The sequence below is a fragment of the Falco cherrug genome, chromosome 6, assembly GCF_023634085.1.
Source record: "Falco cherrug isolate bFalChe1 chromosome 6, bFalChe1.pri, whole genome shotgun sequence".
In the NCBI taxonomy this organism is placed as follows: Eukaryota; Metazoa; Chordata; class Aves; order Falconiformes; family Falconidae; genus Falco; species Falco cherrug.
In genome coordinates this window covers 82,390,486-82,418,196 of record NC_073702.1, presented here as the reverse complement: position 1 = coordinate 82,418,196, position 27,711 = coordinate 82,390,486, and the positions used below count along the sequence as shown (strand labels likewise).

At 41.2% G+C, this 27,711-nt stretch overlaps 2 protein-coding genes across 12 annotated transcripts in view; one reads left to right on the top strand and one right to left on the bottom strand.

Moving 5' to 3' along the window:
* B3GALNT2 (beta-1,3-N-acetylgalactosaminyltransferase 2) overlaps window positions 1-23,701 on the top strand; it is a 30,062-nt gene extending 6,361 nt beyond the window's left edge. Inside the window, exons 2-12 of one of the 5 annotated variants that reach the window (XM_055714933.1) lie at window positions 4,223-4,370; window positions 5,639-5,739; window positions 6,839-7,032; window positions 8,356-8,451; window positions 12,747-12,857; window positions 13,518-13,599; window positions 14,363-14,546; window positions 16,253-16,378; window positions 20,087-20,246; window positions 20,675-20,731; window positions 21,080-23,701. In XM_055714933.1, the coding sequence (XP_055570908.1) occupies window positions 4,223-4,370; window positions 5,639-5,739; window positions 6,839-7,032; window positions 8,356-8,451; window positions 12,747-12,857; window positions 13,518-13,599; window positions 14,363-14,546; window positions 16,253-16,378; window positions 20,087-20,246; window positions 20,675-20,731; window positions 21,080-21,214 (1,394 nt within the window). In that variant the 3' untranslated portion in view covers window positions 21,215-23,701. The remainder of the gene's footprint in view (window positions 1-4,222; window positions 4,371-5,638; window positions 5,740-6,838; window positions 7,033-8,355; window positions 8,452-12,746; window positions 12,858-13,517; window positions 13,600-14,362; window positions 14,547-16,252; window positions 16,379-20,086; window positions 20,247-20,674; window positions 20,732-21,079) is intronic. The other 4 variants (XM_055714936.1, XM_055714934.1, XM_055714935.1 and 1 more) reach the window with 4 other exon arrangements.
* TBCE (tubulin folding cofactor E) overlaps window positions 21,294-27,711 on the bottom strand; it is a 29,459-nt gene continuing 23,041 nt past the window's right edge. For 6 of the 7 annotated variants that reach the window (XM_055714928.1, XM_055714927.1, XM_055714931.1 and 3 more), the window contains 6 exons: window positions 27,315-27,467; window positions 25,945-26,098; window positions 25,396-25,464; window positions 24,251-24,310; window positions 22,805-22,896; window positions 21,294-22,554 (listed from right to left, as the gene is read on the bottom strand). In XM_055714928.1, the coding sequence (XP_055570903.1) occupies window positions 22,462-22,554; window positions 22,805-22,896; window positions 24,251-24,310; window positions 25,396-25,464; window positions 25,945-26,098; window positions 27,315-27,467 (621 nt within the window). In that variant the 3' untranslated portion in view covers window positions 21,294-22,461. Of the gene's footprint in view, window positions 22,555-22,804; window positions 22,897-23,742; window positions 23,803-24,250; window positions 24,311-25,395; window positions 25,465-25,944; window positions 26,099-27,314; window positions 27,468-27,711 lie in introns of all 7 variants that reach the window. The other variant, XR_008732993.1, reaches the window with a different exon arrangement.

Here is a 27,711-nt window from a genome sequence, read left to right as displayed (position 1 = left end):
TCTTTAATTAGAAATTGTTTAACTTGGACAGTGAGCTCAGGGGGTCAAGGACAACTGTAATGAGCAGGTGGTGTTTGTCCTGAGCAAGATGTGATCAGGACCATCCATCCAATAAATACTGTGTGCAGCTCTGTCATGACAGTAACTCCACCACTCTTGGGCACCTGGCCAGGGTCCCTGCCATGTGTGAACCTTATGAATCATGAGACAGTGCACACCTGCACTCAGCATAAAGTTAAAAGTTTACATACATTAGGTATGTAAACTGTTTCTGCTTTTCACTGAGTACAAAGGTGGGCAAGCTCCGGGACTGGGCCAGAAGCCTCAGCTATGGGTGGACTCACCTCACAGAAATTTTCCCAGTTACCAAGAGACTCGTAGCGATGGCTGCAACGGGGCTTCCCAGCCAAAGTGTGGGCTTGGGTGATGTTAAGGTGGTAATTGCTGATGTACCCTTTTCTTAATCTCTGCAATGCTTTGCAGTAATGATCTGATGATTTGCTCCTATTGCTCTTTTGTCATGTTGTGCATAATAACTAGTACTGTTTCCCTTTTATCGTATTGCATGGTATTCTCCTTTGTTGTATTGTAATATAATAAACTGCATTTATTCTTGTATTGGATTTAGAATTCATTTTTGCTTGGTATCCAGTCAGTCAACAAAACACAGGCTGGACTTCAGTAGTCTTAGAGCTGACAGAAGTACTCTTTACAGTTGCTGTACAGAATTAAATGCATCTCAGCAGCTGAGAGAGGGCTGCTTCCCTTCATGTTTTTGTAGCTGTGGATTAACAACCTCAAGCAAAACAAAGCAAAAGTGATTTTGTTCTTGATGCTTAGAGAGTGTAGGGTAGGCATTGCACATTTGGCTGCCTGCTTTCCACTGAGAAGTCTTGATCTGCGTGATGCAACCCAGATGCGGCTTTAAGACAGTAACAGTTCAAAAGCGAGGCAACTAGTGATAGTGTGACCTTGGAATTGGAAAGGCTTCCTCTCCTCCTGCATCCCTTCGGTTAGCAACACTTTCAGGGTATATCATGGAATATGGTATGTAGCTTTTTTCTTCACCTCCCCAAATTTACAGTTGTTTTTTTCTGTCTTTGTAATTGAAAAATTTAAAGGCTTAATTATCTTGCACAACCAATTCAAGGTAAGAGTGATACAGTATGTATTTTTTAAGCCTGTTGCCAACACCATTTTGGCCTAATGCACAAAAATAGAACATAAGATGAAGAACTTTGGTCCCCAGTGGCAAGTATTGATTGCTTGTATAAATTGTTCTTATTGACTCGGAGGTCAGCAATGTTTTTCTCATAAATTATGCTGCATCAGAGCATATATATGCATATATCTGAATTATCCTTACAAAGGAAAAATAGCCTTAGTTCCCACACCACGCCACCCCGTGCCTCTCACTTTATCTTCCATTTTTTTCATAGTGATAATTCAGAGAGACATATGGATATCTTTTCCTGAAAGTTGAGTAAGTGTTATTCCTACTTTTCCACAGGAAGTAGACAACTTCGATAACAAGCAGAGAGCTTATTCATTATGTTTTTATGAAAGTAAGCTTTCTTTTTTTTCCATTTTCAGTGGTTTTAAAAGTAAAATGGCATAACCCTTGGGACAGAGAAGACAATCTTCTGACTATAGACTGCTGTAATGCTACCTTACTCAGCCTGAATATAGCCTAAAACAAGAAAGAGCTGTCTGTTCTAAAAGCAGTAAGATATTAATTCTGAGGCATCTGTTACATTAACGTTGTTCCCATGTGAATGGTTGATAAGGAAAAGCTTCACTCATTTAAAAATATAAACTAATTAAAAGTATGCCTATTTGATGTGAGTAGCTTATTTTTAGTTTTGTTTTTTTTAATTGATTTAAGACAGCTTATGCTATTCTGAGTCAAGTAGTCAAGTCACCCTATAGACTTCTGCTCTTCATTTTATTTTCTTTAATTTTGATTTAATGAAATGGTTCCACTTCTAATTAAAAGTGGTATCTCGAGGACCAAATCTATGTAAACAGCACCTCATGCTGTCTACAAACATGTTAGTCCTCCTAGGAGATTCATATTGGAAGGCTTGCAGTTAAGGCTGCAGAGGCTGTTTAAAGAATAATCAAAGGATGGAAGAAGAACAAGGAAAGAAAAAGGATGTGTGAGAAGGAATATGAGATACAGAGGAATTTGCTGTAATGTTGTAGTCTTACAAATGTGTGACTCTCATGCACCACTGCTGTCATGGAGATCTTGGCTGTGTAATGACCTCGGAAGACATACAGAGCCTCTGTATAGTTGATACTTACGAGCATAAAGGTAAACTAAAATTGTATTTAGACTGAGCAACAAGTTTCTTCAGATGTTATATAGGGCAGTAGGTTTGTTGGTCTGTCGGCAAACAAATCGTATTCCTGAACCTTGCCACCCGTTCAGTGTATGGTTGTTGTAAGAGATGTAACAGTTGACCTTAGCAAAAACCTGAGGCATGGAGCTAGTGGCTTGCCGCTTGGGTTTGTAAGTTGATGGAAACTTCTCTTAATAGGTCAGTGTTCAGCTTAAGTTACAAGATTGTAGCTGTTGTCAGGACAGATTCATTTAAATAACTGTGAAACTTAACCTTTTCCTAGAAAAAGTGTTTGCATGCTTAGGACTAAAATACTTAGTGGGAAATTGACTGGGGAAGGTTTGTCCATGGAAGCACCACCCTGTACTTTCCCCACTCTTGTACTGTTCTGAGAATCAGCTGCAGAGCACTCATTTATTTGGCTTTGGGACTAAGGTGTCAGGTGCAAGCCATTATCAATAGCTCCTAAAGCAAAAAAAAAAAAAAAAAAAAAGAACCCCCCCCCAAAACCCAAACCCCAAACTGAAGTCTCTTGATGCTGTTTCAGCATAGAGCTGAGCAGGTCCCCATGGCGGTGCTATGAGGTCCTAGGTTAAGCAATCGTAACCAGTCCCATCTATCTTCTTGGTTTCAGAGTGGAGAAAGGGGATGCTGGTGTGGAAGGTAGAATCTAGGTTATAATTCAGCATTTTCTAGTGGGAGTACACAATGCAGACTTGGCAATATTTTCGGTCTCTTTAAAATTAATTTTAAAAAATCTTGTTTACGCTGTATGCGGTAGCTTAGAGGGCCTTAACATTTACATTTGTTTATCCTGCAGCCTAATGAAAAAAAAGATAGTGGGATGAGAGGAAAGCAATCTTTTGCTAAAGCTAAATATAAACCTCTCTTAACTCTAGAATGTCTGGTAAATTAAACTAAGCAATTTCACTGTAGCTACTTGCCTGACTTAGCAGGCTTTAAGTCAGAGCTTCTTGGGTCTCTTTCCGCTCATAATCTTGTTTGAAATCAAGTCTAGCTTTCTTGATCCCTAAATTAAAGCAGCACAAACTAAATCATGGATTGTAAGTGTTGGTGGTGACATCCAGCTCTGAATGAAGGCAGTGTTCCCTGGTGCAGGGATGTAATACCCTGTGTTAAGGCAGTGTTGAACTTCAAAGGTGGCAGATGAGAGGCGGTGACATGCTGTGTTGACATGGTGAGGCAGAAAGGTGGTCCAGCAGTTTTAAGAAGAAGGGGGAAACTGGCATATTTCTGAATCTGACAAGCCTAGTTTATTTTGGTTTTTTTTTTCCTTAGCTAGAATAATGGTGAATTCTAATAGTGAAGGCCTGGTACCAGTGGTGACAAGCCCCCAGGATTTAGGGTGGATCATGCTGGAGGAGGTATCAACGAGCAAGCAGAAGGCTCAGACTGTCTCAAGCATTTTGCAGAGGGAACAGTAGGACCTTGTACATTGCCCGCAAGGTTTCTGATGGCTGATAGGAAAGAGCAGCCCAGCAAGAGCATGCTCTCAGGGGGCAGTTTGCTCCTAAGACAGGCAGGCAAATATTTGAAGAATGGAAGCTGCTGTCAGTCAGAACCAAGGCTTACGTTCTTGCCTGCTTTGTGAGTCACAGTTTCTTAGTTTTGCTTACCTGCAGTGACTTGCTCAGGTCGTTGCAGTAAAGTTTTCTTAGATTGCTAGTGAAAGTTTGGGCATGTTGAAAATGTTTCCCGAATTCTGAACCAAGAAGGCAATAGTAATCATGCTTCTTGGTTTTAGTGTTTCAGGTTCCCAGTACTCTTGCTTTTGAGATGTATTTTAATTACTGCTTGCAACTCAGGCTTGTGGTAAGATATGCATATAATAAATGTTTGTCATTTTATATTTCTAGGTCCATTAGCCTTCTTTCCTCAGTGGAAGCTGAAACATTATGATGTTATTGTAGGTGTTTTGTCAGCTCGACACAATCATGAACTGCGCAGTGTTATAAGGAACACTTGGTTCAAGCACCTGAAACAACATCCTGCACTGAGCCAACGGTAATCCCTAGTGTTTTGTAATTTGGGGCTTGGCAGGTTGGGGGAGACTGTAAAGCTTAAATATCTTGATTTAATTACTCTTTTTGGACAGTTTTGTTTTTTGTTTTATTTGTGAGCATCTTGTACTCTAATTTTTTAAATCTGCTTAGTAATATATAAGAATACTTCTTGTTCTGGGCTGTAACCTTTTTATGCAAGGAATAAAATGTCATTTTTTGACTGTTCACTGCTGTTTGTTTTTCCAATTAGTTGCCACTGTTCATTAGTGATGTATAAGACTTTCCCTTTTTTGTGTTGCAATGTACGCTTTGTATGGTATGCAACTTGAAATGCTTAGTAATCCAGGATACCTGAAAGAAGGCGGGATCATGTTTGGTGAGAGAACAACAAACACCCTCTTACAACAGCCTTAACTGTAAAGCTCAGGTGTATTTCCCACTGAACCAGGCACACCACCAGAACCCTTCCCACACCTGACAGTCTACAGACAGCCCTGTCCTTGCTGAGAAAGTTCTGCTGCAGTTCATTTCTGGAGACGTTGTCATCTTGATAGGCCTCACATCTTGGTACCTGCCTTGCGCTGAAGGCCATTTACATGTGCAAATTTGGTGTCAGCGTGCAGTTGGGAGTGAAGCATAGCTACTTCAGTCATCTAAAAATGTGATACGGAGTTCCTGGAGGATATTTAGCTGCTAGGTGAAAAACTAGGCTGAGGTGGATCCTCTTCTCTTCACACTGCTTGTTGTCTCCTGACTGCCACAACCATGATTAGGGCTGGAAAGAGCAACCTGTTGTTTTGCTACAACCCAAAATGTAGACGTTTCATTGTAACAGATAGTCTGGAGTCCTTGTTCCTTCTTGGATGCTGTGTGCCTTTTCTCTTCTTATTTTTTTCATTGCCTTTTGAATACAGAATATTTAAACAATCTTGAATTAAGTAACAAAGCCAGGCAGGGAAAGGCAGGTCTTCAGGATCCTTCAGTGTTGCCTTAGGTGTTTTTCTGTTTAGTGTGCTGGCTGTCTCGAATCCCATTCCTAGCTGCCAGTCTTCCTGCATACTCATTATGAAATGTGAAACAGCAACGTGGGTTTGGAATTGAGCCCCTCTGAGGGTATTCATTTGGTTGCTCTACATAGACTCATTTGCTGATTTTTAGGGGTTTAAAATCTTAATCCTATGGAAGACAGGCTGTTGTGATGCAGTAAGTTTATTGAAGATGGAGGGAGGAGGGAAGAGAACTGGTGTTAATAAAACCAAATTATTTTAGTGTCCTTGTGAAGTTTATAATAGGTGCGCATGGTTGTGCTGTGCCAGTGGAGGACAGAGAAGACCCCTACTCCTGCAAACTTCTGAACATCAGTAACCCAGGTATAGAAGTCAACTTTTATATGATCTGAACTAGAACTAATCATCTTTTCTGAGAGTAGTTTGGGGTGCTTAACTGAGAGAGCCACTCCTGAAGATAAATGCTGCCTAGAACTTGCGCTCTTACCAGTTGCATAATCTTCCTGTAAGGACCATGTGCAGGTGTGAAAGGGAGAGATCTTTGGGGTGTGAAGGGGAGGCCATTGACTTCTGATGGATTTGCATTTTCCATGCATCGGGGGACAGTCTCTCCCATATAACATAAAATTTTACTCTATTCCTGTGTAAAATGAAGTTGGAGAGAGCTGGAATGACCCGGCCAAGTGTCATGTGTGAAGAAAGTTGCAAAGTGCCAGTCTCGCATGTCAGATGGACTTCTGTGGTGACAAAGTGAATTCTAAGCAAGTCTGGCTGACAGGTTTTTCAGATTGCACTCTAGAGAGAGACCAAGAAATGTACCATGGGGAAAAAATGAAATGCTGCCATCCAAAAATTCCTAAGTAAAATTATAGTCTTCCTGTCACTTTTTAGTTTCTATTTGACTTTTGTTCTTTAATTGCTAGTTAACTAAGGACTGCTTGGCACTTAAGGCATGATTTACTATAAAATGAAACTTCTGTTACTTTCTCTTTTAATGGCAGCATCCACTGCTTAACCAATCTCCCAAGAATAAATGGTACCTCGGGGCTTAGGGAGGTGATAATGCCAAAAAGCAGGCAGCTGAATTCATTGGAGCTGTATGCCATTTTGATACATGAATAATTATTTTCATATGCTAATATACAGATATTCATGCAGTCAAATAGCATTTTTGTCTTCACTCTGTGAATTTATTGTGTTTTTAATCTTTTCCCTGTGGATATATAGGCATTGACTTGCAATTGCTGGTAGCCTGTAGGTTACTGCATCACTGAGTTTCTCCTTGCTGCAGTCTGCAGCCAGTTGTATTTTCTTCTCCTCCAGTGTTTGATTGTCCTTGTGCACTTGTGAGCTGTGCTAATTAATCAGAATGCTTTGTGTGTATCCAGTGTGCTTTGCGTGTGTCCAGTTCCAGAACTATGAAGTCTTCTCACATTACCTCTGTCCTTTCTTTTCCATACAGTTTTGAATCAGGAAATTGAAGCGTTCAGTCTCCCTGAGGACGTACCTTCTGTGCTCTCTGAAGACAGAATTGTCAGTGTGAACTTCCGTGTACTTTACCCCATTGTCATTACCAGTCTTGGGGTATTTTATGAGGCTGATGGGGTGGGATTCCAGAGGAACATCACTGTAAAATTGTACCAGGCAGAACATGAGGTAGAGTATTGTAATTATCTTTTGAAAGTGGACTAAATCACGTTGTCTCTTTATTGTGGATTACATTCTTACAGAAAGCAACATGCTGTGTTGATGATGTAGAAAAGTACTTAACTGACAAGCATATGAATTCTATTTTTGCTCTGTTGAATTGTAAATTTGTATTTCACAGAGAGAAATACACACACAGACACACACACATATATATATAACCCGGATGAGGAAAAGATGAAATTCACAAAGTGCTATGAGTTAATATAAATGCTGTTTTGAAAGAGCACTTATATCTAATTCCAAGACATAATTTTGATTGCGTTTTGAGTTTCTAAAGTATTGATAGGTATTAAGGAGTAAAACATAAACTGTTGAATATATTTAAAACACGTTTAGAAAGACACATTGGGGACCTTCAAGCAGAGAGATGCAGTAACTTTTTCTTGTCTGTCTTCTGGCAAAACATTCTGAGATTTCTAGAAACTGGTATTATTTACAGGTAATAATAAAACCTCAGTGATAATTCTCCCCACTCCCAAGCTGTTATGGGTTTAATAGAATAGCTTAGTGCTAACCTGGAGGCAAAAATCATTGCGCGTGATTGTTGCATTTGGTATATTGCATTTATCCCTACCAATAACTTGATAAATTTAAGGTAATAATTGAAATTAACTACAGCAAATGTACTGGAGTATGGCTTTTATGATGAAATTCCAAGGAGCTGAGTTTATAATAGCAAAAAAAAAAAAAAAAAGTATACTGTAATCAGGTTTACGTTTGCTACACGGTAGGATTCTAAACATTGAGAGCCAATAACATGATCCGCATCAGTTTTTTACTTCCAAAGAAGGAGAAAAACTAGTATCATAAGAGAGCTTGGAGAGTGTTTTCTCCAAGACTGGGAATCTGGCCATGCAGCATCTTTATGTCATTTGTTATCATCTAAGAGCCATTTGATGGCCTGTGTAGTAGAGTAGCAATTGAGTTTTAGGGGTCAGCATCCTCTGCAATTAGTAGTAGGCAGCTATTGAAACAGAAAATAGAAAGTCTGTAAACTGGGGGAGGAGCCTGAGTCTTCCAGACGGTGTGCTCTGCTGGCTGGATTCTAGCTGAACTTGCACTCTCGTTCCATTGTTGCTTGCTTCCACCGTATCAGTCCAACACTTGATTCTGTGGTGTCTAAGACTGTTGTGAGAATAAAACTTTTTAAGTTGAATACAATCAAGAAGCCTCTTCCCATTGTAACTCACTGAGATGATCAAGACTTGCGTAATCTCACAGCACTTTTAATGTGTTTTCTACGTTTTTCCCTTTTTCTGTTGTTTACAGGAAGCTCTCTTCAGTGCTCGCTTTAGTCCACCAAGCTGTGGGGTGCAAGTGAACAGACTGTGGTACAAGCCAGTAGAGCAGTTCATTTTGCCAGAGGTATGTGCAGGGTTGGAGCTGCCTGCAGTTCTTCAAGTCAGCTGGAGAGACTGACTGATAAAACTGCCTTTCGCTTGAGGCAGGAAAGGGCAAGCGAATACCTCTAGAATGTTAGTTGAGGGGATATGCTGAAATCCAGAATTTCTTTTTCGTCGTCTCATTATCACCAGTAGTTATAAAGCCAAAGCCTGAAAAAGACACATTGATGAAAAAATTACATGACATATAGTAGCAATTTCAGAAACCTTTTTAGTTTCTGACTGAAAATTATACCTGGTTCCATGCTGTGGGAGTTTACCGGAGAATGGGACGCTTCTTTCTCCCTCCTGCTTTTTCAGACATTAGTACACAAGATAGGGATGGGAGGATGGCACCGATTGCTGGGGAGCAGCTGGAAAAGAGCTTTCTGCTTCTGATGTCTTGGACATAACGGCAAGATACTGTGTGTTACGTTTGCAATGGTGGTATTAGCTGAATAGTTGCAATTGAGAAGGTCTTACTGAGGGCTGCTGAAATTTTGGTTATTCTTTTTCTGGCCACACTAGTGAGGAATCGTTTGTTCATTGAACCATGCAAGGAAACAAGAATTAGAACTTCAGGAAGATCTTTAGTAGGGCCCATCTGCAATATGCTGGATGGAATACATCATGCACAGAAGACTGACATTTGGGTTTTTAAAATGTGTCAACATCCTAAGGCAGGAGTGGTTTTTTGCCCCCCTTCCCCCCACCCTTTTTTTTTTTTTTTTTTTTTTTTTTTTTCTTGTAATGGACACTCCTCAGAAATTTGGGAGAAGACTGCTTTTTGGACAGTTAGGAGTGTTAGCATTCTTGTGTGTCCTGAGATGCCATTGTCTAAGCTAACAAGGTGGAGTCTAAAGTTGTCTTATTTTCTTTTTTCTGTTTTTGTTTGTTTGTTGGTTTGGTTTGAATCTTCTTTGGGATTGGGGATGCAGTCCAAGAGTAGTGTTTTTGTATAGGGATATAGAACCTACTTGTGGCTGCTTAGGAAGGAAGGTGATTAAACACAGAACAGAATATAGGTAGGAAAAAAATGTATATTGTTACAGTGAAGGTGTAGTGAATAGAAGTTGACTTAGAATGAGAATTCTAGTTCAGCCAGCTCTCCCAGGTACATTTCAGCTGCCATTTTAGGCTGTTTCGCTTCATTTAAGTATTCGCCTATATGACTGGACTCTTGCTCCTATATCTGTAAGTTGTCTTTGGGTCTGGGTTGCTTTGTTATGCAAGAAATTAAGTGTTTTATGAAAAACTGGAGCAAGAGAAGTCTAGAAGAGAGGAGATTTGGGGGCAGTTTAATCACTGATTTAATCCCCTGGCTCTATAAGAATGGATGCGTTTTGAAACCTGCTCTTTTTAAGGGAATTGGCAACTGATTAATTGGTTTATCATCTTAAACAGTTTTTGCTGAATACTGTTCAAGTTATGCTGGCAGGAGACATTTCAAGTCAGCAGACCTCTTGCAGTATTTTGTGCTTATGTTTTGACAATCCAATTTGATGTCAAAATGATTGAGGGGTTTTCAGGTTTTTAGAAAGTATTGGTTACCCAGTAATTTGGTAGTGTAACATGTAAGCCTTTTCCCTTTAAGACTTTGTTCTGAGATTCTAAAATGCTAGGCAGTTGTAATTTTGCTAGAAATGATTGCATTTTTCCTGAGAGGCAGATGGGAAGTATTTCATTTAGAAAGGGGATATTAGTATTCATATATTTCTTTGTGTGGGCTTCCTTAATCTGATACGTGTCATAAGCTGAATGCTTACAGGATAACATGACATTTCTAATGTAGATTAATAGGGCTTATGCACAGCGTGTAGTCTCCGGTGATGCTTGGGGTGCTGAACCATAGAAGATGATTCAGAGGGGACAGAATGCCCACGTGTTCCTGTCTGTTTGAGAGCAGTACATGTAGTGAGCGGTTTAATTGTCACAAGGTGGTTTCTGAGACAATATCTATTCTCTGCTTTTCTACCTTCAAGAAGTAATGGATTGTACAGGCTGCTGAAGAGCTTCATTCATCTTCCGGCTGAAGTGCTGCTCTTTCTGCTTGTCTTGGGGAAAGGAGGGGAACTGCAGCATTAGAATAAGCATCTGGCAGGCCAGATTGTGAAAGACAGAATCGATCATTCAGCTGTGGAACGACTGAAAGCGCAGAAGAACAGAACCACTAGCAGATAACTAAAACTCACACAGGGGCTCTTAAGCCAGGTCTTAGCAATGCACTTATTTTGTCAAAAAGCCACGGGCTGCTTGCATGGAAATGGGACTCTCGACTACGCACGCTCTGTATTACTAATGGGGAGTAGCTTTAGAAACAAAAAGCACAGCACTGTTTGACGTTGGGAAAGGGGTTTGGCAGGGCTGCATTATGTCAGTACACCTGTTCGGTATTCACTGTAAATGCCACTGCGCTCTGGCAGCAACAAGGCTGGAATTTAAATGGGGAAAAACAGATGATGTAGTCTCAGGTGTGCCACTAATGTTTTCGCTTTAAGCATTTTCAGGCCCCAGCTTTCATTAAGCGGCTCAGAGTAAGACTAGCTAAAGGCTAAAGTCATTAGAAAATTTGCTTACAAGTCTCTCAACCTGGAAAATAACGACGGTTTGCAGCCGTAGGACACCTTGCACTGAGGTTCCCTGGTAATAGCAGATTAAGACTCTTGGTACATGTTTAAAGTCAGTATTGGTAATAGTCAGTGGTGAGAATTTTAATGTTTCTGGTTGCTGAGGAGGGAGAGGACTCTCAGGCTCATAAACAACTTACCAAAGGTTCCGTCTGTAAACAAGGCACAGAAGTGGGATTAGAGCCCGGTCCCTACAGCAAAAAACATTGGAATGGGAGACGATAGCCACTGCAAATAGAGAAATTGAGCATGTGGGTTTTACTGTGCAGGGTGTTCAGGGGTCCTGCCGCTAAAAAAGGTCTTAGTAGCGGTCCGTTTGTTCTGATAACTGACAGGTAGTTAAACAAGGGGGAGGTATTGAGTGTGTAAGTCAGGCTTGACTAAACACTGACTAGTTCCAGTACTAGATTATAAAGCTGGCTTTATAAATAATAGATGAGAGGCTTCTGAAATATGCAGCTGTCATTAAATACCGCGACTGCTGCAGATGTTAAGACCTACTTCTAGAGGAAAGCAAAGAACTGAGCTGAACTCAGTGGCGTGTCTGTAACTGGAGAGTTTCTGGAGTACAAGGAGGCTAAAATGGAGAAGAGCTGAGAAGTTAGTACGAGTAAACACTTTCTACAGCCACAGAGGTGCATCCACAATACATGAAACAAGTTGTTTCCGTGTTCCAAGTTCCACTAGCTACCAGTATTTTTCCTATGAAATGGGGAGAAACACAATAGAATGCGCTTATCTAGCAGTCAGGAGTATAATGACCCTACAGCTACTCTATACTACCTTGTCATAAGGGTGAAATTGCTTTAAAAGAATTAGCAGTACCAGTACTCTTACTGTTCAACATACCACGTGTCCCTTTGCATGTTCTTAGGGGGTCTTCAGGAAAGTCTTCACATTAAAATGGGTAAGAGTTGGACTGTTGGGCGGGTTAGTTTCAAGTGGAGATGAAATGCTTTTAGATGCAAGAATTTTTACGCAGACATACACACAAACACACACACACACGTATCTAAACCCATGGAGTGACATAACTTAAAGTGAGAGTTAAACCCAGCAAATTTTAAAGATACTCACTTGTGTTTCTCTTCCTTTCACTACTAGCCAAGATGTGAGGTCAGAGCTCTGTGACACTCCTACTGTAGCTTGTGACAGCATTGCCAGGATAAAGGTGGCTGTGTTTTCCTTTAAGTTTTGCTGATGTCAGGACTGAGTCTCTGATCTCTGGTTTTGGCAGACAGCTAAAAAGCAGCGCTTATTTTCAAATCTGTTTTAATGTATTCTCTTTGTAAGGCAGGATTTTATAGTTGATTTTTTAAAGTTCACTTCAGGTTACCTTTAAATGCCATCTTAATGATGTTAGAAAGCAAAAACCTTTTCCGCTAGAATTCTGTTAAAATTTTAATGTTCCTAATATAGAAATTCATGATTAGTCTTAAAAGCATGATTACGTGTTACTGAGTTTCACAGATGTATTTCTTTTATGTGTAATTTACTTCTGTTGAAGTGTAAGCAAAACATCAGTGTTGTGCGTTCAAGCTATGTGCTGCACGAAGTTGACTATTTTAAAATAAAAAAACCCCAAACTGTTTGATTTTCATCCTTTGAAGTCTTCGAATACCTGCATAACAGTGTTTTGCTCTCCTACCAGAGTTTTGAAGGTACCATTGTGTGGGAAAGCCAGGATCTTCAGGGCCTTGTTTCAAGAAATCTTCATAAAGTGATGGTGAATGATGGAGGAGGTGTTTTCAGAGTCATTACAGTGAGTCACCTCACCTTCCACCGTGGTTCTGTTTTTCCTTAAAGTCTTGGGTATTTAGCATTTTGCTTTCCTGTGTTTCTCTGTAAATTGTTGATTCAGTTTGGCTTCTCCTGTTGTCTCAGCAGGGAAGTTTGTTTTACCAGGGAAAAGGACAAGGGCATGCAAAAAAAATTATGCTAGTAAGCGGCATTTTCTTTTCTTTTGAAGGGAGTAAAGTTCACTTACTGCCTTGGTCAGGTGTGAAGCGTTATCAGTATATCAGAGATGGCAAAATGTGGGTCAAAAATCCTATGCTAAAATCCCAGTTGATGGGAATAAGGCTGTTTTTTGCTTTTTAGCAGTGTGTCTGTCGTCCTGTCAAAACATTGCTTGCTTAAATGTGCTGTGCTGTTGTAATTAATAACTTTACACTTCACTCTCTACTTCAAAACGCATTTTCTAAAAGTTTCAGTGGTACTGCTAGTTTTAGGTCAAACTTCAAAAAATGCCACAAAACTTTACAGTTAAAAATCATACTCTTTCATTGTGCAGGTACCTAAACCAGAAGAGTTTTAATTTAATTCTCAGTTCCAGAAAACCTCACACCTTAAAATCATAGGGAAAAACACATCAGTGATGAGAGATGAACTAATTTATTTCTTTCCATTAATCTGTCTCTAGCAGGCAGGGGAAGGGTTACTGCCACATGAACTCACAGAAGGTGTGGAGGGAATAGCAGGTGGTTTTATCTACACCATTCAAGGTAAGTCTGCAAAATGTAGCGTCACATTTGATGTTAATGATAAACCAGGAACTTTAAACTACATTTCTGAGGTAAAATTTGTGCTATCTCTATGAATCTGATCACCTTAAATTTTCTTTTAGTAGAAACAGTTAATGCCTTTCTGTTTTTTTGTTTTTCTGTGTTTTTGTTTGTTTGTTTGTTTGTTTTTTAATGCCTAATATCCTGATGTGGTTTCTTTGCTTGCCCTTGGTCAGCCACTTCAGTTGACTTGCATCCTTTGCCTTTTTATTAACAGAAATACCATTTTTACCTAGACTCTCTTCTCTGTCCTTGTTTTTTGTTACCCAAACCCAAGTTAAAAAATGTTGTGCAGTGAAATAATTCCCTGATAATTTTCACATTTTTCCAGTCCTGCTACTGTTAGCAGTACCGTGTCATGATGTTTAACATTAACTACTGACAAACGGTGACTACCTAACATAGCCTGCTTTTCTACCCCTCTTGTTGCTGTTTTACACCTTTTTCAGCAGAATGGTCAGAGACTGTACAGGAGACCTTTCCCAGTGTCTAAGGCTCTGGCCACATAGCACTAGAATTGATATATTCTTATCAGTCAACCCTAGCCAACGTAAACCAGTGACTTTCAGAGCATTATTGTAGGATTTTCCTAACCCCAGAACTGAACACTTCTTCAGATTGGTTTTTGACAGTTTGTACATGATCCAAGAGAAATGTGTGTAGGTATGCATCTTTGTTTAATGATGGGTGCTGTTTCTTTCAGAAGGTGATGCTCTTTTAAAAAGCCTCCATACTCGCCCAGGAAGGTTTACAAGTCACGTAAAAAATCTTGAAAAAGAAGATGCTTTATTGAAGGAAGAAAGCAGTACCTATGATGATATTGTTTTTGTAGATGTTATTGACACTTACAGAAATGTTCCAGCCAAACTGCTGAATTTCTACCGATGGTGAGTTGAACAGGATTCTCTTATCTTAATCTCTTATCTTGTCCTAAGAGAATAAGATTCTATTCTCTTAGGAATGTTGCTGTTGGTAGTGCAAGATGATCCAGCCTATTACATTATCTGAAAGGTTCCACAGAATACATACGTTATGTGATTTACTTTATGAAGCTGTATTTCTTTTTCACAATTTTGGGGGCATGTAGTAACTAAAGTAATAGAATCTATGTTTTTTGAATGCTGACCCTTGGTGGCTGAAATAAGCGTGAACTGGGAAGACAGGCTTGTGTCCTAAGAGTCCAGGTGTGAAAATTTTCAGTCTCCTTTTAATTTCTTTTAATTTGTTTCTGACCAAAACCTAGGTTTTTTTAAAGGATGGCTTGTGACCAGCTCGTATTTTACTGTTTCAGTTTGTGGCCAGTGACTCTTGTCCTGTCATTGGGCACCACTGAAAAGAGCCTGGCTCTGTCTCTTTACGCCCTCCCTTCAGATCTTTATATATTTTTATATACTGATGAGCTCCCCTTGAGCCTTTTTGTTTTCCAGGCTCAACAATCCCAGTGCTCTCAGCCTTTCCTCACAGGAGAGATGCTCCAGTCCCTTAATCATCTTGGTGGCCCTTTTCTAAACTCTCCATCCAGTAGGTCCGTGTCTCTCTCTCCTCTCTGAGGAGCCCGAGACCGCACACTGTACTCCAGGTGTGGCCTCGCCGGTGCTGAGTAGAGGGGAAGGACAGGAAGCTGCTGTACAGGGGGAAGAAGGGTTGAGGGGAAGAATTTTCATAGTTAATACATTGCCTGTGGTGAATCTAGTAAGTTACTGCCTCTAACTTGCAATTCTTTCCATTACTCTGAGACAGCTGTTTCAATTAATTGATGTTGCCGTGGGGTGAGAAATACAGCTGACAGTTTTAGGTGCTTGCAAGCTTATGTACTCACTTAACAAATCTCATGGTTATGAATGTAAAAAAAAAAGGGAATGTAAATGTCAAAACTTAGGTTTTTTTGATCATTTCTTACAGGTTAGCAAATTTTTCAAGATTTAGTAATGAAAAGCTTAAGAAAAATGCCTTTCTTGTGAAGAGAAATTACCCTTAAAAACAATGTTGGTTAATCAACCCAGGAATAATCCCGAGAATCTTAAGCTTCTTTGGTTGTTTTACAAGTGACAGCTATTCAGCTATCGCAGACAGTTAAAGATTGCTTTTTTTCGTATTTGAAGTGTGCTTTACTGAGGAAGATCAAGTACCAAGTTGTTTCCGCAGATGTTTCGTACAGCCTGCTACAGTTGTACTGCCCTCGAACTGCCTGTCTCACGCTGAAGCGTTAGGCTACTGATGTGCAGCCACTGGCTTTGAACAGCTGTGCTGCCATCGTCAGCAGGGATTCAGACCCTTCTGAGGTCAGTAGTGTTTTAAGATGGATTCATTAGCAAATCCTCCATCTGTCCTAGAGAAAAAAACTTTTCTTCAGCTCATACACAAATCTGTGTTGTAAGATCATCATAGGATGCACCTGCCTCTCCTTTCTGTAGGACAGTCAGCCTCGGGCAGTAGGGCAAACATGTAAAAGTCAAGGGTAGGAAGGTCGTTCCTTCCCTCTTCCTTCCCCTCTGCTTCCTAGAAAACCCTTGCAGAATGTTCTGTTGTGTAACTGTAGTTTGTGGGCTGCAGCTCGGCATCTCATCGCTTTTTCTTTTTTTTTTGGCTACAGGACAATTGAATCAACGAGTTTTGATTTGTTGCTGAAGACAGATGATGACTGTTACATTGATCTGGAGGCTGTTTTTAACAGGATAATGCAGAAAAAATTGGACAGGCCAAACATTTGGTGGGGAAAGTGAGTGAGTTTCTTGTTTTGTTTGTTTTTTCAACGTGTCTTTAAGAGATACCATATCTTTAGTGAATGGTTTACTGCTTTAAGTCTGTTTTCATGTGGGTTCCCCTTTTCTACCTATGGAAACTAGTTATAAAAAGCAGGACTTTTGTGTGGTAAAACTTTGCATCTCTGAATACAGAGATCAGTCCTCTACAATAGCTTTCCAGAGCATCCCTTTACAAGGAGTTGAACTTGCCAAATACCTAGTTTTAAAAAGTGTTGCATATGTCTTTGTCGTGATACTCAAGTTAATAAAAGTATTCCATCTCTACAGTAAAGTTAGAAGGCAAGCACATACTAGAAGTGCAAATGTTGCTTTTTCTGAAGCCACTGTGATTTTTCTGGTGGGCTTGAGGAAATGGGGTAAACAGGAGAAAGAAAATTATCTTTATAGGCTGCACTTTATTTTGAAGTCTGAGTGGCAGGTATTGCTACCCATTTTGCTGCTGTCTGAAATGGCAGATCCAATTCATGAATTCTTCAGTGAAGTTCCCCAGCCTGTATTATGCTTGGGAATAACTAGGAGGATCAAAATAGCCCGTTTCTTCCCTTCCATCCATGGAATGCATTGCTACACTGGTGTAACATCCAAAATAACGTTCAATACAGCACAACAACGTGATGTGTCTTCCTGTGGCCGTACTGAAGAAATGCTGGCCTTTGCTGCTAAAGGTGTCTTTGCGGATCTGGTACTGACTGTTGCTTATTCATAAAGTGTGTGGAGTCGTGTGGAATAGCTGGCTGTCTTACGATGATCTCAAAGATCGGAGTGGTGGGCTTGTGTTCCCTAGCCGGTACAAAACCCCCTGATTGCCTGATACCTGTTACATCTTCTTGGGGCTACCTTTACCCCAAGGCAAGGCTGATAGTGAAGGTAAGATAGGTTCATTCTAGCAGAGTAAAAGGTCGGGAACTTGATGACAAGATGGAAACCAACTTGCAAAAGGAAAACCAGCACCATGTGTAAGCTGCCTGGGCTGCTGATCCAGCTGGTGTAGGGAAGGCTCTTCTGGAGTATCTTCTTGGCTGTAAGAGCTGAGGATGTGATACCGGATTGCCCTCCTTCTCCCTGGCGTCCCTAGCTCTGTGTTGCTGCCTACCATGGGCGTGCTCCTTGGCCAGTTTTCTGGTTGTGTTCAGCTTTGTGGGTAACCACGGAGTGTGCAGGCGTCTTCTAAGTGCTTTTGGGGGATCCTTCCAAGCTCTCCTACCTTTCAACTCAGTGATGTCTTGTATATTTAGCCTTGAGCATTGGGGAAGGCGGGGCTTCTCTGAGAGCTGGTTCTGTTGTGTGGAGACCGTAACTTCCTGAGCCCTTGAGGAGACTTTACTGATGGTCTCCCTTCCTTCTGCTCCTCTGAGCATGTCTGAGAACTCAGACCTTGCATTCTTCACTTAGACCTTATTAAGCTGTCTCTAGTTCAGACAAGTTTCTTGTTTGTTGCCAAGTGTTCCTTATGATTTGTTAATACTTAATTAATTGCTGTATTCTTAAAGAAACTCACCAGAGTTCTTGCGGATTCTGAAATTACCAGGTCACTCTGGTAGAAATGAAGGATGAGATCTCAGTGAAACTGGGAAGGGAATGCTTTGGATTGAGCGGCACTTAGGTATGCTGTCAGTCAACAGACCTTTTCTGATGTCACTGATTTTAAACGACCATTTAAAAAGCTTATCTAGCTAATCTTAAGAGCTTTCAGGACTGCAGGCTGGAAAACCAAATGGTCCAGGTATCCTACTTAAGATTTGGCTCATCTTGGAGAGAACGTACTTAAATTACTGCCGTTCTGTTCTTTTAAAACTGCAGTCAAAAGACTAGTCCCCCTCAGGCTTGAGAGAGGTGTCTTTGACAGATCATGTCTGCGAATGACCAAAGTTATGCTGGGGTAGAAGGTACCAAGCTGTTTCCAAGGGCGACTGGGCCTAAGATGAATCTGTAAACAAACAGTTCACTGAAGCCGACACACCCACCACGCTATGGAAAGCCGTGGGAGTTCAGAACGGCACCTTTTCTTGACCTTAATTAGGCCAAAAAGAAACTTCAGATACTTGAAGTCTTCCGTGAAGGTATGTTTCATTTGTACCATGAACCTCCCCTTTTCCTGGGGTGTAAGAGATGCTGTTCAGTGTAACGTGCTCGATGTTCTTCCAGTAACATATTTCCAGGCTTGCCTCAGAATGGCCATCGAGTGACCTTAGGAGGATCGATAATGCTTTCTTCTGCAGTCTGCAAAAATGAGTTGTGCTGAGTCTGGCTGTAGAAATGGTGTGTTAAGGTATCAAGTAATTTTATTAGGTTACTGACAAAAGGAAGTGACAAGTCGTGCTGAGACAAGAGTTGGACAAAATGTCATCTTTTCTGTATGTCTGTGGGAGAACCTCATGTAGGGGTGAGATCTTCATGCGTAAATTCTGTAAGTCACGTTTTTCAGGTAAGGCAAGTGTGAGGTGTAGTGAACAACGTTAAAATGACTATGGAAGTATAAAACGATTAGCAAAGCAGGTGCCTCTCGGTCTGGAGGGGGTTGTACCCTTCCTGCGGTGACTTGCTGGAGTGGAAGATACCGAATCTAAAGCGAATTCAGGTATCGTATGTGAATTTTATCTGCTTGGTGCTTTAACATGTCAGCTTCAGCCATGCACGTGTAGCATCCGGTAACAGATCTGCCGCTCACCTGTAATTCCTCCTACGGCTGCTGTCTCACAATTCTTGGTAGCTCACTAAAGCTTTCAGCTGCACACACTCCTGACGGAATTCAGCAGCGCTTGAGCCTGTTTACAAAAAGGGGGAGCAGCTGGTGCATCGGCAGTTACGCCACTTAGCTGCGAGTGCATGAAGCCCTTGTAAGGTAAGAGCAGTGTAGTAGCAGCATGTTCCCGACGGGAGAAAGCAGGGCCTTTCTCGCTGCCTGACACAGCAGTTCGCAGGGTGCGCAGTGCTGCACGGCAGCACGGTAAAGCCAGCAGTGCCACGCTGCCCGGGGGTGGCGGTCAGACTGGGGGCACTGGGCAGACAGAGCGTTGCTGGCTTCCTGCAGGCCTCGGGGAGCAAGTACAATCTTCCTCAGAGAAGACAACCGCCAGGCAGGTTTTTTGTAATTCAGTGATGGCAGCCTTTGTTGGATGTGCCACAACTTTGGATGTTTGTCGAGTTCCATTTGGAAAACAGCTTCGAGAAGGTGTATATAAAAAAACCAAATCACTTTGCTTTACTTCCTGGTTTTTAAGCAGCCACTAGTTTTATCAGGAAAACTGGTTGTGCAGCATCGCTGTACCTGTGTGCCTGCTGCAGGCACCCACTTTGTGTCGTGTTGATTAACCAGAGGGTGGGACAAAGATGTGCTTGTTACAGGACACAGGGAAGGATGTTTGCGCTTACCTGGATCACAGCCCAGCAGCAGGCGCAGACATGCTGAAGACCTGACTGTCAGTGTTGCGTTTCTTTCTGTTCTGAGAGCTTTCTCTTATTACCAAAGACTGGGCCCAAACAACCGTTAAGCTTTCAGCGTTCAATTAGATGCATACCTTATAGAAATAAGGGCAGGAACTACAACTGGGATCACCTTCTACTTCTTCCTCTTAATACTGTTTGTTATCAGTGTCAGCTTCAGTTAGCCGTGTTCACACAGGGGCTTCGTGAAAACATCTCATGTCTAACATGGTCTTCAGTTTCAGACTAAATTGGGCAGTTGATCGAACTGGGAAATGGCAAGAGCTGGAATACCCGAGTCCTGCATATCCAGCCTTTGCTTGCGGGTCCGGCTACGTCATCTCCAAAGACATCGTTCAGTGGCTGGCAAGCAACTCTGAAAGATTAAAGACGTACCAGGTAGTAATGCGTTGGTTCAGTTTTTCTATCTTAAACTGGTCTGGGGAGCAGCCTATATACTGGGTGAGCTGGAAAGAGCGTTGCTCAAGCATCAGCATTGGGTTCTCCCGGTTAATGCTGGCTTTTTGCAGTGCTTTTGGCTGCTGCACTTAGTGTCTGTTCTAGGTCAAAGCACAAGTGTTCTGGACTGAGAATCTCTGGAGCCGTAATCCTGTTTTTTCTACTCTCTTTAAGAACAGTGCATTGTCACAGGAAAGCTGGGAGGATTAATTTAACACCTCCAAAATAGCCAGACATAGGTTTTTGGGGTTACAGTTTTCACTGCTGGTACAAGATATTTAGTTCACAATTTATTTACTTTTTAGTTGACAAAGTCCTGCTTTCCTGATGCTAATATCTGTATTTTTTATTTTAATGTGTTGTTTCAGGGTGAAGATGTGAGTATGGGCATCTGGATGGCAGCTGTAGGACCCAAGCGGTATCAAGTAAGTCTCAAGAAATTATCTGACCTTATGGAAAGAGAACATGTCTGTTGCTCCAAGTAGCATAAAAAAGGTTTGGTTTTTTTTCTTAAAAAAAAAATAATTGAAACAGCTATTGGGTTCAAATCCAGAAAAAAATTGTTAAGATGTATTTAAAAAAAAACCACAACCACCCCACCCCACCCCTCTATTCTCTGAATAGGTTTGGCAGATCAGAGAGGGACACATACCTCTAGCTGGTGTGCAAGGTTTGTTGCTAGAAACAATGGAAAACCGATTCTTGGAAGCAAAGCCTGTTGAAGACTAAATTCTTTGCAAGAAAACCTATTGAACTGGCTCTCCCTCTAACAGGATAGTCTCTGGTTGTGTGAGAAGACTTGTGAGAGTGGCATGCTGTCCTCCCCCCAGTATTCCCCACAGGAACTGAGAGAGCTCTGGCGATTAAAGGAACTGTGTGGAGATCCTTGTAGATGTGAGGAAAGATGATGGACTCGCCTCGGAAAACAGGGTAGCGTATAACGATCGTGGAGGAGTGTACATTTGGATTCATTCTTGGAACAATAAGGAATATCAAGGTATCTTTTAATGTTGGGTTTCAGCTAAAGTATAACAATATTTGCACATCCCTTTTGATAATTACAAGTGGACTGATGCTATTCATTTTCTATAGTATAGATGTTGATCTGACAAAAACCAAAATGTTTAAGATAAAAAAATTTCCTTTTTATATAAAGTCAAAGACCTACTTGTAATTAATAAATACACATAAGAATGCCAACTAGCCTGTCTTTTGTAAATTAAAGTACTACTGATTTAACTCAGTGTAAGGATCCAGCGGAGAGCTGTGCTCAGCACCAGGGCACCTGGTGGGTCTTGCTGCAGCAGGTTCGGAGCTGGCTGACGGGTTGCCCTCATCTGCGCAGGGGCTGGGGCAGCGAGGGGTTAGGATTTACGTTTAGTTTGTTTGTTTATTCCATTGTCATTTTAGATAAAAACAACAGCAAAGTTTGCTTATACCAAATCTCGAAGTACTGCAAACGTGGCCTGATTAGGAGGGATTTCTGATAGCTCAGTGTCTTATCAGGTATGAATCTGAGGGTACGCAACAGAAAGTAAAGGAAGATTGAGGAACAGCACCCTAAAGAATGTGAAATAAATAGCGATGCCTTGCAGTAGGCAAAGAACGTATTTATTCTGTGGTAGGTTAATGCTGTAGGGTAGAATAAAGGCCTGTGGGATTCTGACCTTACATAGTCTAAGGCGGTGTAGATACTGCTACCGTTACTGCTGTTTTACTTTTGATTGCTTTAAGGTGAAAACTACAAGTAGCCTCTTCGAGTGCAGCACTGCTTTTGTCCTATTATATAAACAAGGAGATCACAACTAAATCATGTACTCAGTTCAGAAAAAAAAAGTTCTCACTGCTGCAGCAGGAAGGGAGTGTAAAAATCTGGCAAAAGGGGTACCTTGAGTTTTATTTAATTGAAGCATTTAAGCACTATTTGATATCTCTCAAGTAAGAATTGAGCCCAAAGCAATCTCTTTCATGGAGACTGACGATTCAGCGTAGGAACTGTAAGTGTTACTGTGTAGCCCTCTGGTGCCACGTATGAAATTCCCGTTCTCCCATACGTGTGTTCAGGCACTGGCTGTCCGTACTGGCTGCAGGCGGTCTGTACCTCTTCTGCAGATCCAGTGTTGGCTTTTCCTTCGGGGTCATCAAGAGTCCCTCCTTACCACCGTACTAGCACACAGTCTCCGTTTTCTATTGAGTAAAACTGCAAAGGCTTTAAGTCGTTGTCTAGTTCAACTTCTTTTCCTTCCAGCTAGAGTAAGAAAGGAAAAAAACCTGATCAGACTCAAACCGCAATCTGTTCACGTAAACCAAATACAGATCGGGCAGGTGCAGTCAGGGTGGATCTGTCATGCTACAGGAGGGAAGTCAGATCCCAGATGAGAGCACGGAGACTGCCCTCCGTAAGGGAAATCCACGTCAGCAGGTAGTATTTTAGGACATGCTATTGCCATTTAGCAGCACGCGGTATTTTATTGTTGAATTACCCATTTTTAACTCACCTTAGAACTTTCGTAGGACAGTTTCAGTTCCGAACCAGGGATTTTAAGTAGGCGATACAGCAGTCCTTTGACCCTCTGAACAGTCATAGACTCTGCCAAGAGGAAAGGAAGAGAAGGTATTAGAAAAATGCTGCTACCACTGCGCTGTAGCAAAGTACTAGTGTTTCAACTATACTTGCTTCTAGCAACAGTGAAAGGCTGTATTGCCGCTTCAGTTCTAACACTGCAATAATGTCTTCTGTAGCTGAAACCGTAACTGCTAATATCAACCTGGAAATGGTTTAATCTCTGGTGGACAGGGCAGGATAAGCTACTGTGGTTTAAGCGCTTTGATCCCATATACCAAATCAAAAGTGCTACGGCTTCATAATTTACCTTTTTTGAGTTTGTATTTACTACATGCTATACTAAGTGGCCTTTGGGACACATACCAGTCGGGTTCTGACTACTTGCATCTGGCAGCTGTTCCTTGAAGTTTTCATTACCAGGAATTGGCTTTCCCAGCACAAACAAGTGGATGTCACTGTGGAACTGGTGCCGTTCTTAGAAATGGTACTACATTAATTAGTCCCAAACAAATTGCCAGCCGAGTTGTAGAGTGGTTTATATTATGAAGTCAGTTACACGAAGGGTTATTTTTTGTAATGGATCTTGAATGAGTAAATGGACTTTGTTCCAGAGGCGATACCTGTGTTTGCAATAGGAATACTCGATATTTTGGTTGAACTTTCACTTCTTTTAAGCTTTATCTAAAGGCACAGCAATAGTGAGTTATTCCTGTAATACCACACATTGTACTTAGACAAATATTTTTCTATCAAACATTTTTGTAAAAGCTGTATCTATCTGATTTTATGCAACTTGTGATAATAAATGTGATTTTTATTTTAGAATAAAGCTTGAGTAAGTCTTTTCTCTCAGACTCCATTCTGACACACCTTTCCAAAACGTCGGTTTGATTTAGAACAAAATCTTCCATTCTAGTCTCACCACAGGCACTAAAACGTCAGAAGGCAAATGTGATACAGGTCAGAATTAGAGTTCTAACTTAATGTATTAAATATTAGACCTCAGTATCTAGAACTGCAGGTTACGTAGCTGGCTCTCACCACTTCATGTGCTTGTTATTTGGTTAACACATCCACCAGGTTTCATACCAGTTAATTAGCCTCTGATTGCCTCAGACACATCATGAAACCAGCAGCACAGGTTATAAGACAAGCATCAACTTTCAATCTTCAAGCTGAACTGGAAGTAAGTATGAAGGTCAGAAAAATAACGACTTCTTCAAACAATTTCTGCCATTTCTTTATATGACAGTGGACAGTGTCTTCAAGGGAGAGCCTTCAGGAGCTGACAAGGCCAGAGGCAGCTGCCATTCTTTAATAGAGTTATTTGAAAAGCAGCTACCAATCAACTGCTTCAACACAAGCCAAGACTTCTTACCTGGTAGCTTTTTCTCTACTGGCTTCTGTTCAGGTTTCTCAGGACATTTAATCGTCAGAGCTTAAGGAAGAACAGTGAGGTGTTAGTGAATCAACATGAAGCCCTGTTCTGTCAGGAGCACAGAGTCTTTCTGGTCTGTTGTTACTACAGATTGTTTCCCCTAGCTCAGCCTGATCTTCTAAAAAAAAATTAGGATGGAGCCTGTATCTGAGAAGCTAAGATATAGCATTTAGTCATTCTCCAAAAAATGAAAAGAAGTAATTTTATTAAAATAACCAAGTTTTTATTCATCTATGGTAAGTTACGGAGAATATTTTAAAAGCAACTCTAATACTTAACATGTTTGGGTTTTTTGTCAAAATTATTTACCTAAAAATGCTTAATTTCTAGTTAGCGTTTTAAAATAACATGCAGTAGAATGGACACGGGTTACTCAGTTTAAAGCTGGTTTCTGACTCTCAGCATCTCAAAAGCACTGTACAAGCACCCGTTAAGGAAGCTATTAGCCTAATTCTTTTACAGAGATTAAGACTCATCCTTGAAAAAGGTTTCTGTTGTGTCTAGCCAACTGGATCCCTTGTTCTGTCTAGTCTTCCACCTGAATGCCTGAGAACATAATGCCTTAAAATACTACTTTTCCCATGGAGTAAAAAAAAGTTCATTTCTTCTATTTGCTGGGGAACAAAGGTAAGTGAATGTGTAAGGAAGTCTGGTATGTAGCCTAACTTAAGTACGCAGACAGCCCCAAATACCAAAGATACCCGTGGTTTTTTTTGTCTGTCCCAATGTTAAGAAGCTATATTTAAAAAAAGAAAATAAATCAGAAAACAGTGTAGCTATTGAGGTTAAAATCTCAAACGTCTTCTGTAGAGAGGCTATTCACACTGCTGGAATGGAGTATTGATCACCTCTCTTCTCCATTGAGTCTTAATTAAGAAAATCATTCTGCTTGTGTTCAGGGGAGAAATGAGAGTACACAGAAGCAGGTGTTTAGTCAAACTCCAGAGAAGCAGAATTACAAGCAGGAACTCTGTGATGTCTCAAGGCTTTTGAACTTTTTGTTCTCCATGTACACCCAGGAACACTAAGCTCATAAAATACTTTAAATGCAGAAGGAACAATGTTGACCAGTTCTGGCCTCTTACTCAGAAGCTGATTTTTCAGAGTCAAAGGCTGTTGTCCCTTCAGTTCTCCTTCTTCAGGTGCACCGTATTCTGCGTGAAGGAAAGTGCATGTAGACATGAACCCTTTTCAGAGACCAAAAATGCAGCAGCAGACCTAAGAGCACTGTGGTGTTGGATCGGGCACGAGCCTGCTGCGCACACGGGCCTGGACCCACTGCTACAGCTTTTAGGAGGGTGCACAGGCACATGGAGGTCCCCCTTAACATCCCCACTTCAAAAAAGCCCCCAGATGGAGAGAGCCGCCACCTGCTCGCCAGTAGTTACAGGGCAGATGCTCCCAGGCGTCATCCCTGAGGCAGGGAGCGTGGCCTGGAAGGCTGCAGCACCATGCGGCTGCCGCACAGAAGCTAAAGCCACTCACCCGCAGGCCTGCCCACAGGTGGGCTTTCCTGAGGCAGTGGCAGCACCCGGAAAAAGCATCAAGGGGAAAGGAAATTGAAGAGAGACTGAACAAGTGCTACCACAGCACCAGAAGTGAGGGAATTATAGTTTTACTCTACTTGTACTTACTAAGACAAAGTGATGGGTATCTGGGATGAGCAGCAAGAAATTCTTCACTTGGTTTGTTTTTCTCTGGGTTCCAATTTCCACCAGCTGCTAACCAGTCATTTCCAAATATTTTGCGATAATCAAGCTCTGCTCCTTTTCTTTCAGCAGGAAGGATCTGTACTGACACAGGAATGGCACATAATATAATTATAAAGCTTTCCAGAGAAGAAAATCTAATTAATGACACTGACTCCTTGCTCTTACTGAGCTGTTCAGTACGTTTTAATGCTACCAAGAATCGTACAGTCCCTACCACCAAGTACTGACCGATCCATAAATTAGTATCTAAGCAAAGATGTTACTGTACATGGTGATGCAAGGATGTCTGTTGTAGCTATGAACAGCTGCTCCCTCTGCTCTCATTTATAATAAACATTTGCTGCAAGTTTGATTTGGTTTACAGGATAATCCTATTTTCCTATTACAGAAGGCAAATGCTTGTATTACTGTCACTGAAGCACATGCAACTATGCCGCTTTTGCTTTTTTTTTTTTTTGTCAAGAGTATGGTTTTTGTTAGCAATCCTGATACACGAATTATTTACTTTAAAAAAAGAAGTAAATATCTATAGTGAAAAACAAGAAAGAATTTGAAAACCAGAGGATGTTAGTTAATCCTTACAAACAGTTAACAAAGCGTGACCTTGGGAGAAGGAATAGACACCGTGAATCAAGGAGAACATCATGGAGAAGCAAATGGTTCATGAGACCAAACAGAAAATTACCTGAAACTAATTGTGAACTACACTAACTGGCATACCCTGAGCAAAGAGAGCCCCCTACTAACACAGCCCCCTCCCCACAGAGCACGTGGGGTGAAAAGAAAGAGAGCTGTACCTTCAGATGGAGACAAGGCTCGTAAGAACCAGTGAGAATTAGACGTGACTAAATTTAACTAAATGATTGCTGAAAGTGCATAAAGGCTTTAACCATGTGTTAAGAGTTGTGCTAGCTCTGTGGATTTACCACCTAGCACCCGTCTCTGCGCAGACATGCAATAAATGGTGTCTCAGCTCTGCGTGGATCGGCTCGTGCACACCAGGAGGACCCCAATTTGGGATAACGGTCCTGCAACTTCAACACGGCTCGGGCACCTGAAACCACCACCACTCCTCCGTCTTGTCCCAGTCCCCACTGAGTTAGCAGCGCTCCCAGACACGGCTGGGTGTTGCAGCCCTACTGAGTGCCACACTGACCAGTGTGTGATGGAACGGTCGGCACTCTTCCTGCACCCAAACAAACAGTAATCTTCGAAGAAACTAAAAACAATTCCTCAGGTAATGATTTAATGTTTTTCTGCAGACTCATGCGATTTGTTAAAATATCGTGTACCTCAGACTTGTTCAAGACCTCCAGTTGACTGATCTTGGCAATAATTAGCTGTCTCAGGGTCTCTGGGTTCTTCTCTGTGTCCATGAAAGGGTTATTGTGACACTGCAGTGACCGCAAACTTGGCAGTTTATCCAGCTCATTGATAGATGACCACTGAAAGGGAAAGGAACAATCTTTTGAGGAAACACCAAACATCATTTCAGAACAACACACAGTAACATTGACTTTTACTATACAATGACCATGACTGAAACTATTCTTTTGGTCAGCAGAACCAAGTACTTTCGTCCTGTTCATTTAGCTAAGGAAAAAACCTGCATTACAGTTAATTAAGTAAAAAAAAAAAAAAATACAAGCAGCAAATGAGGTACTAGTCGGCATTTTAGATCACTGGAAT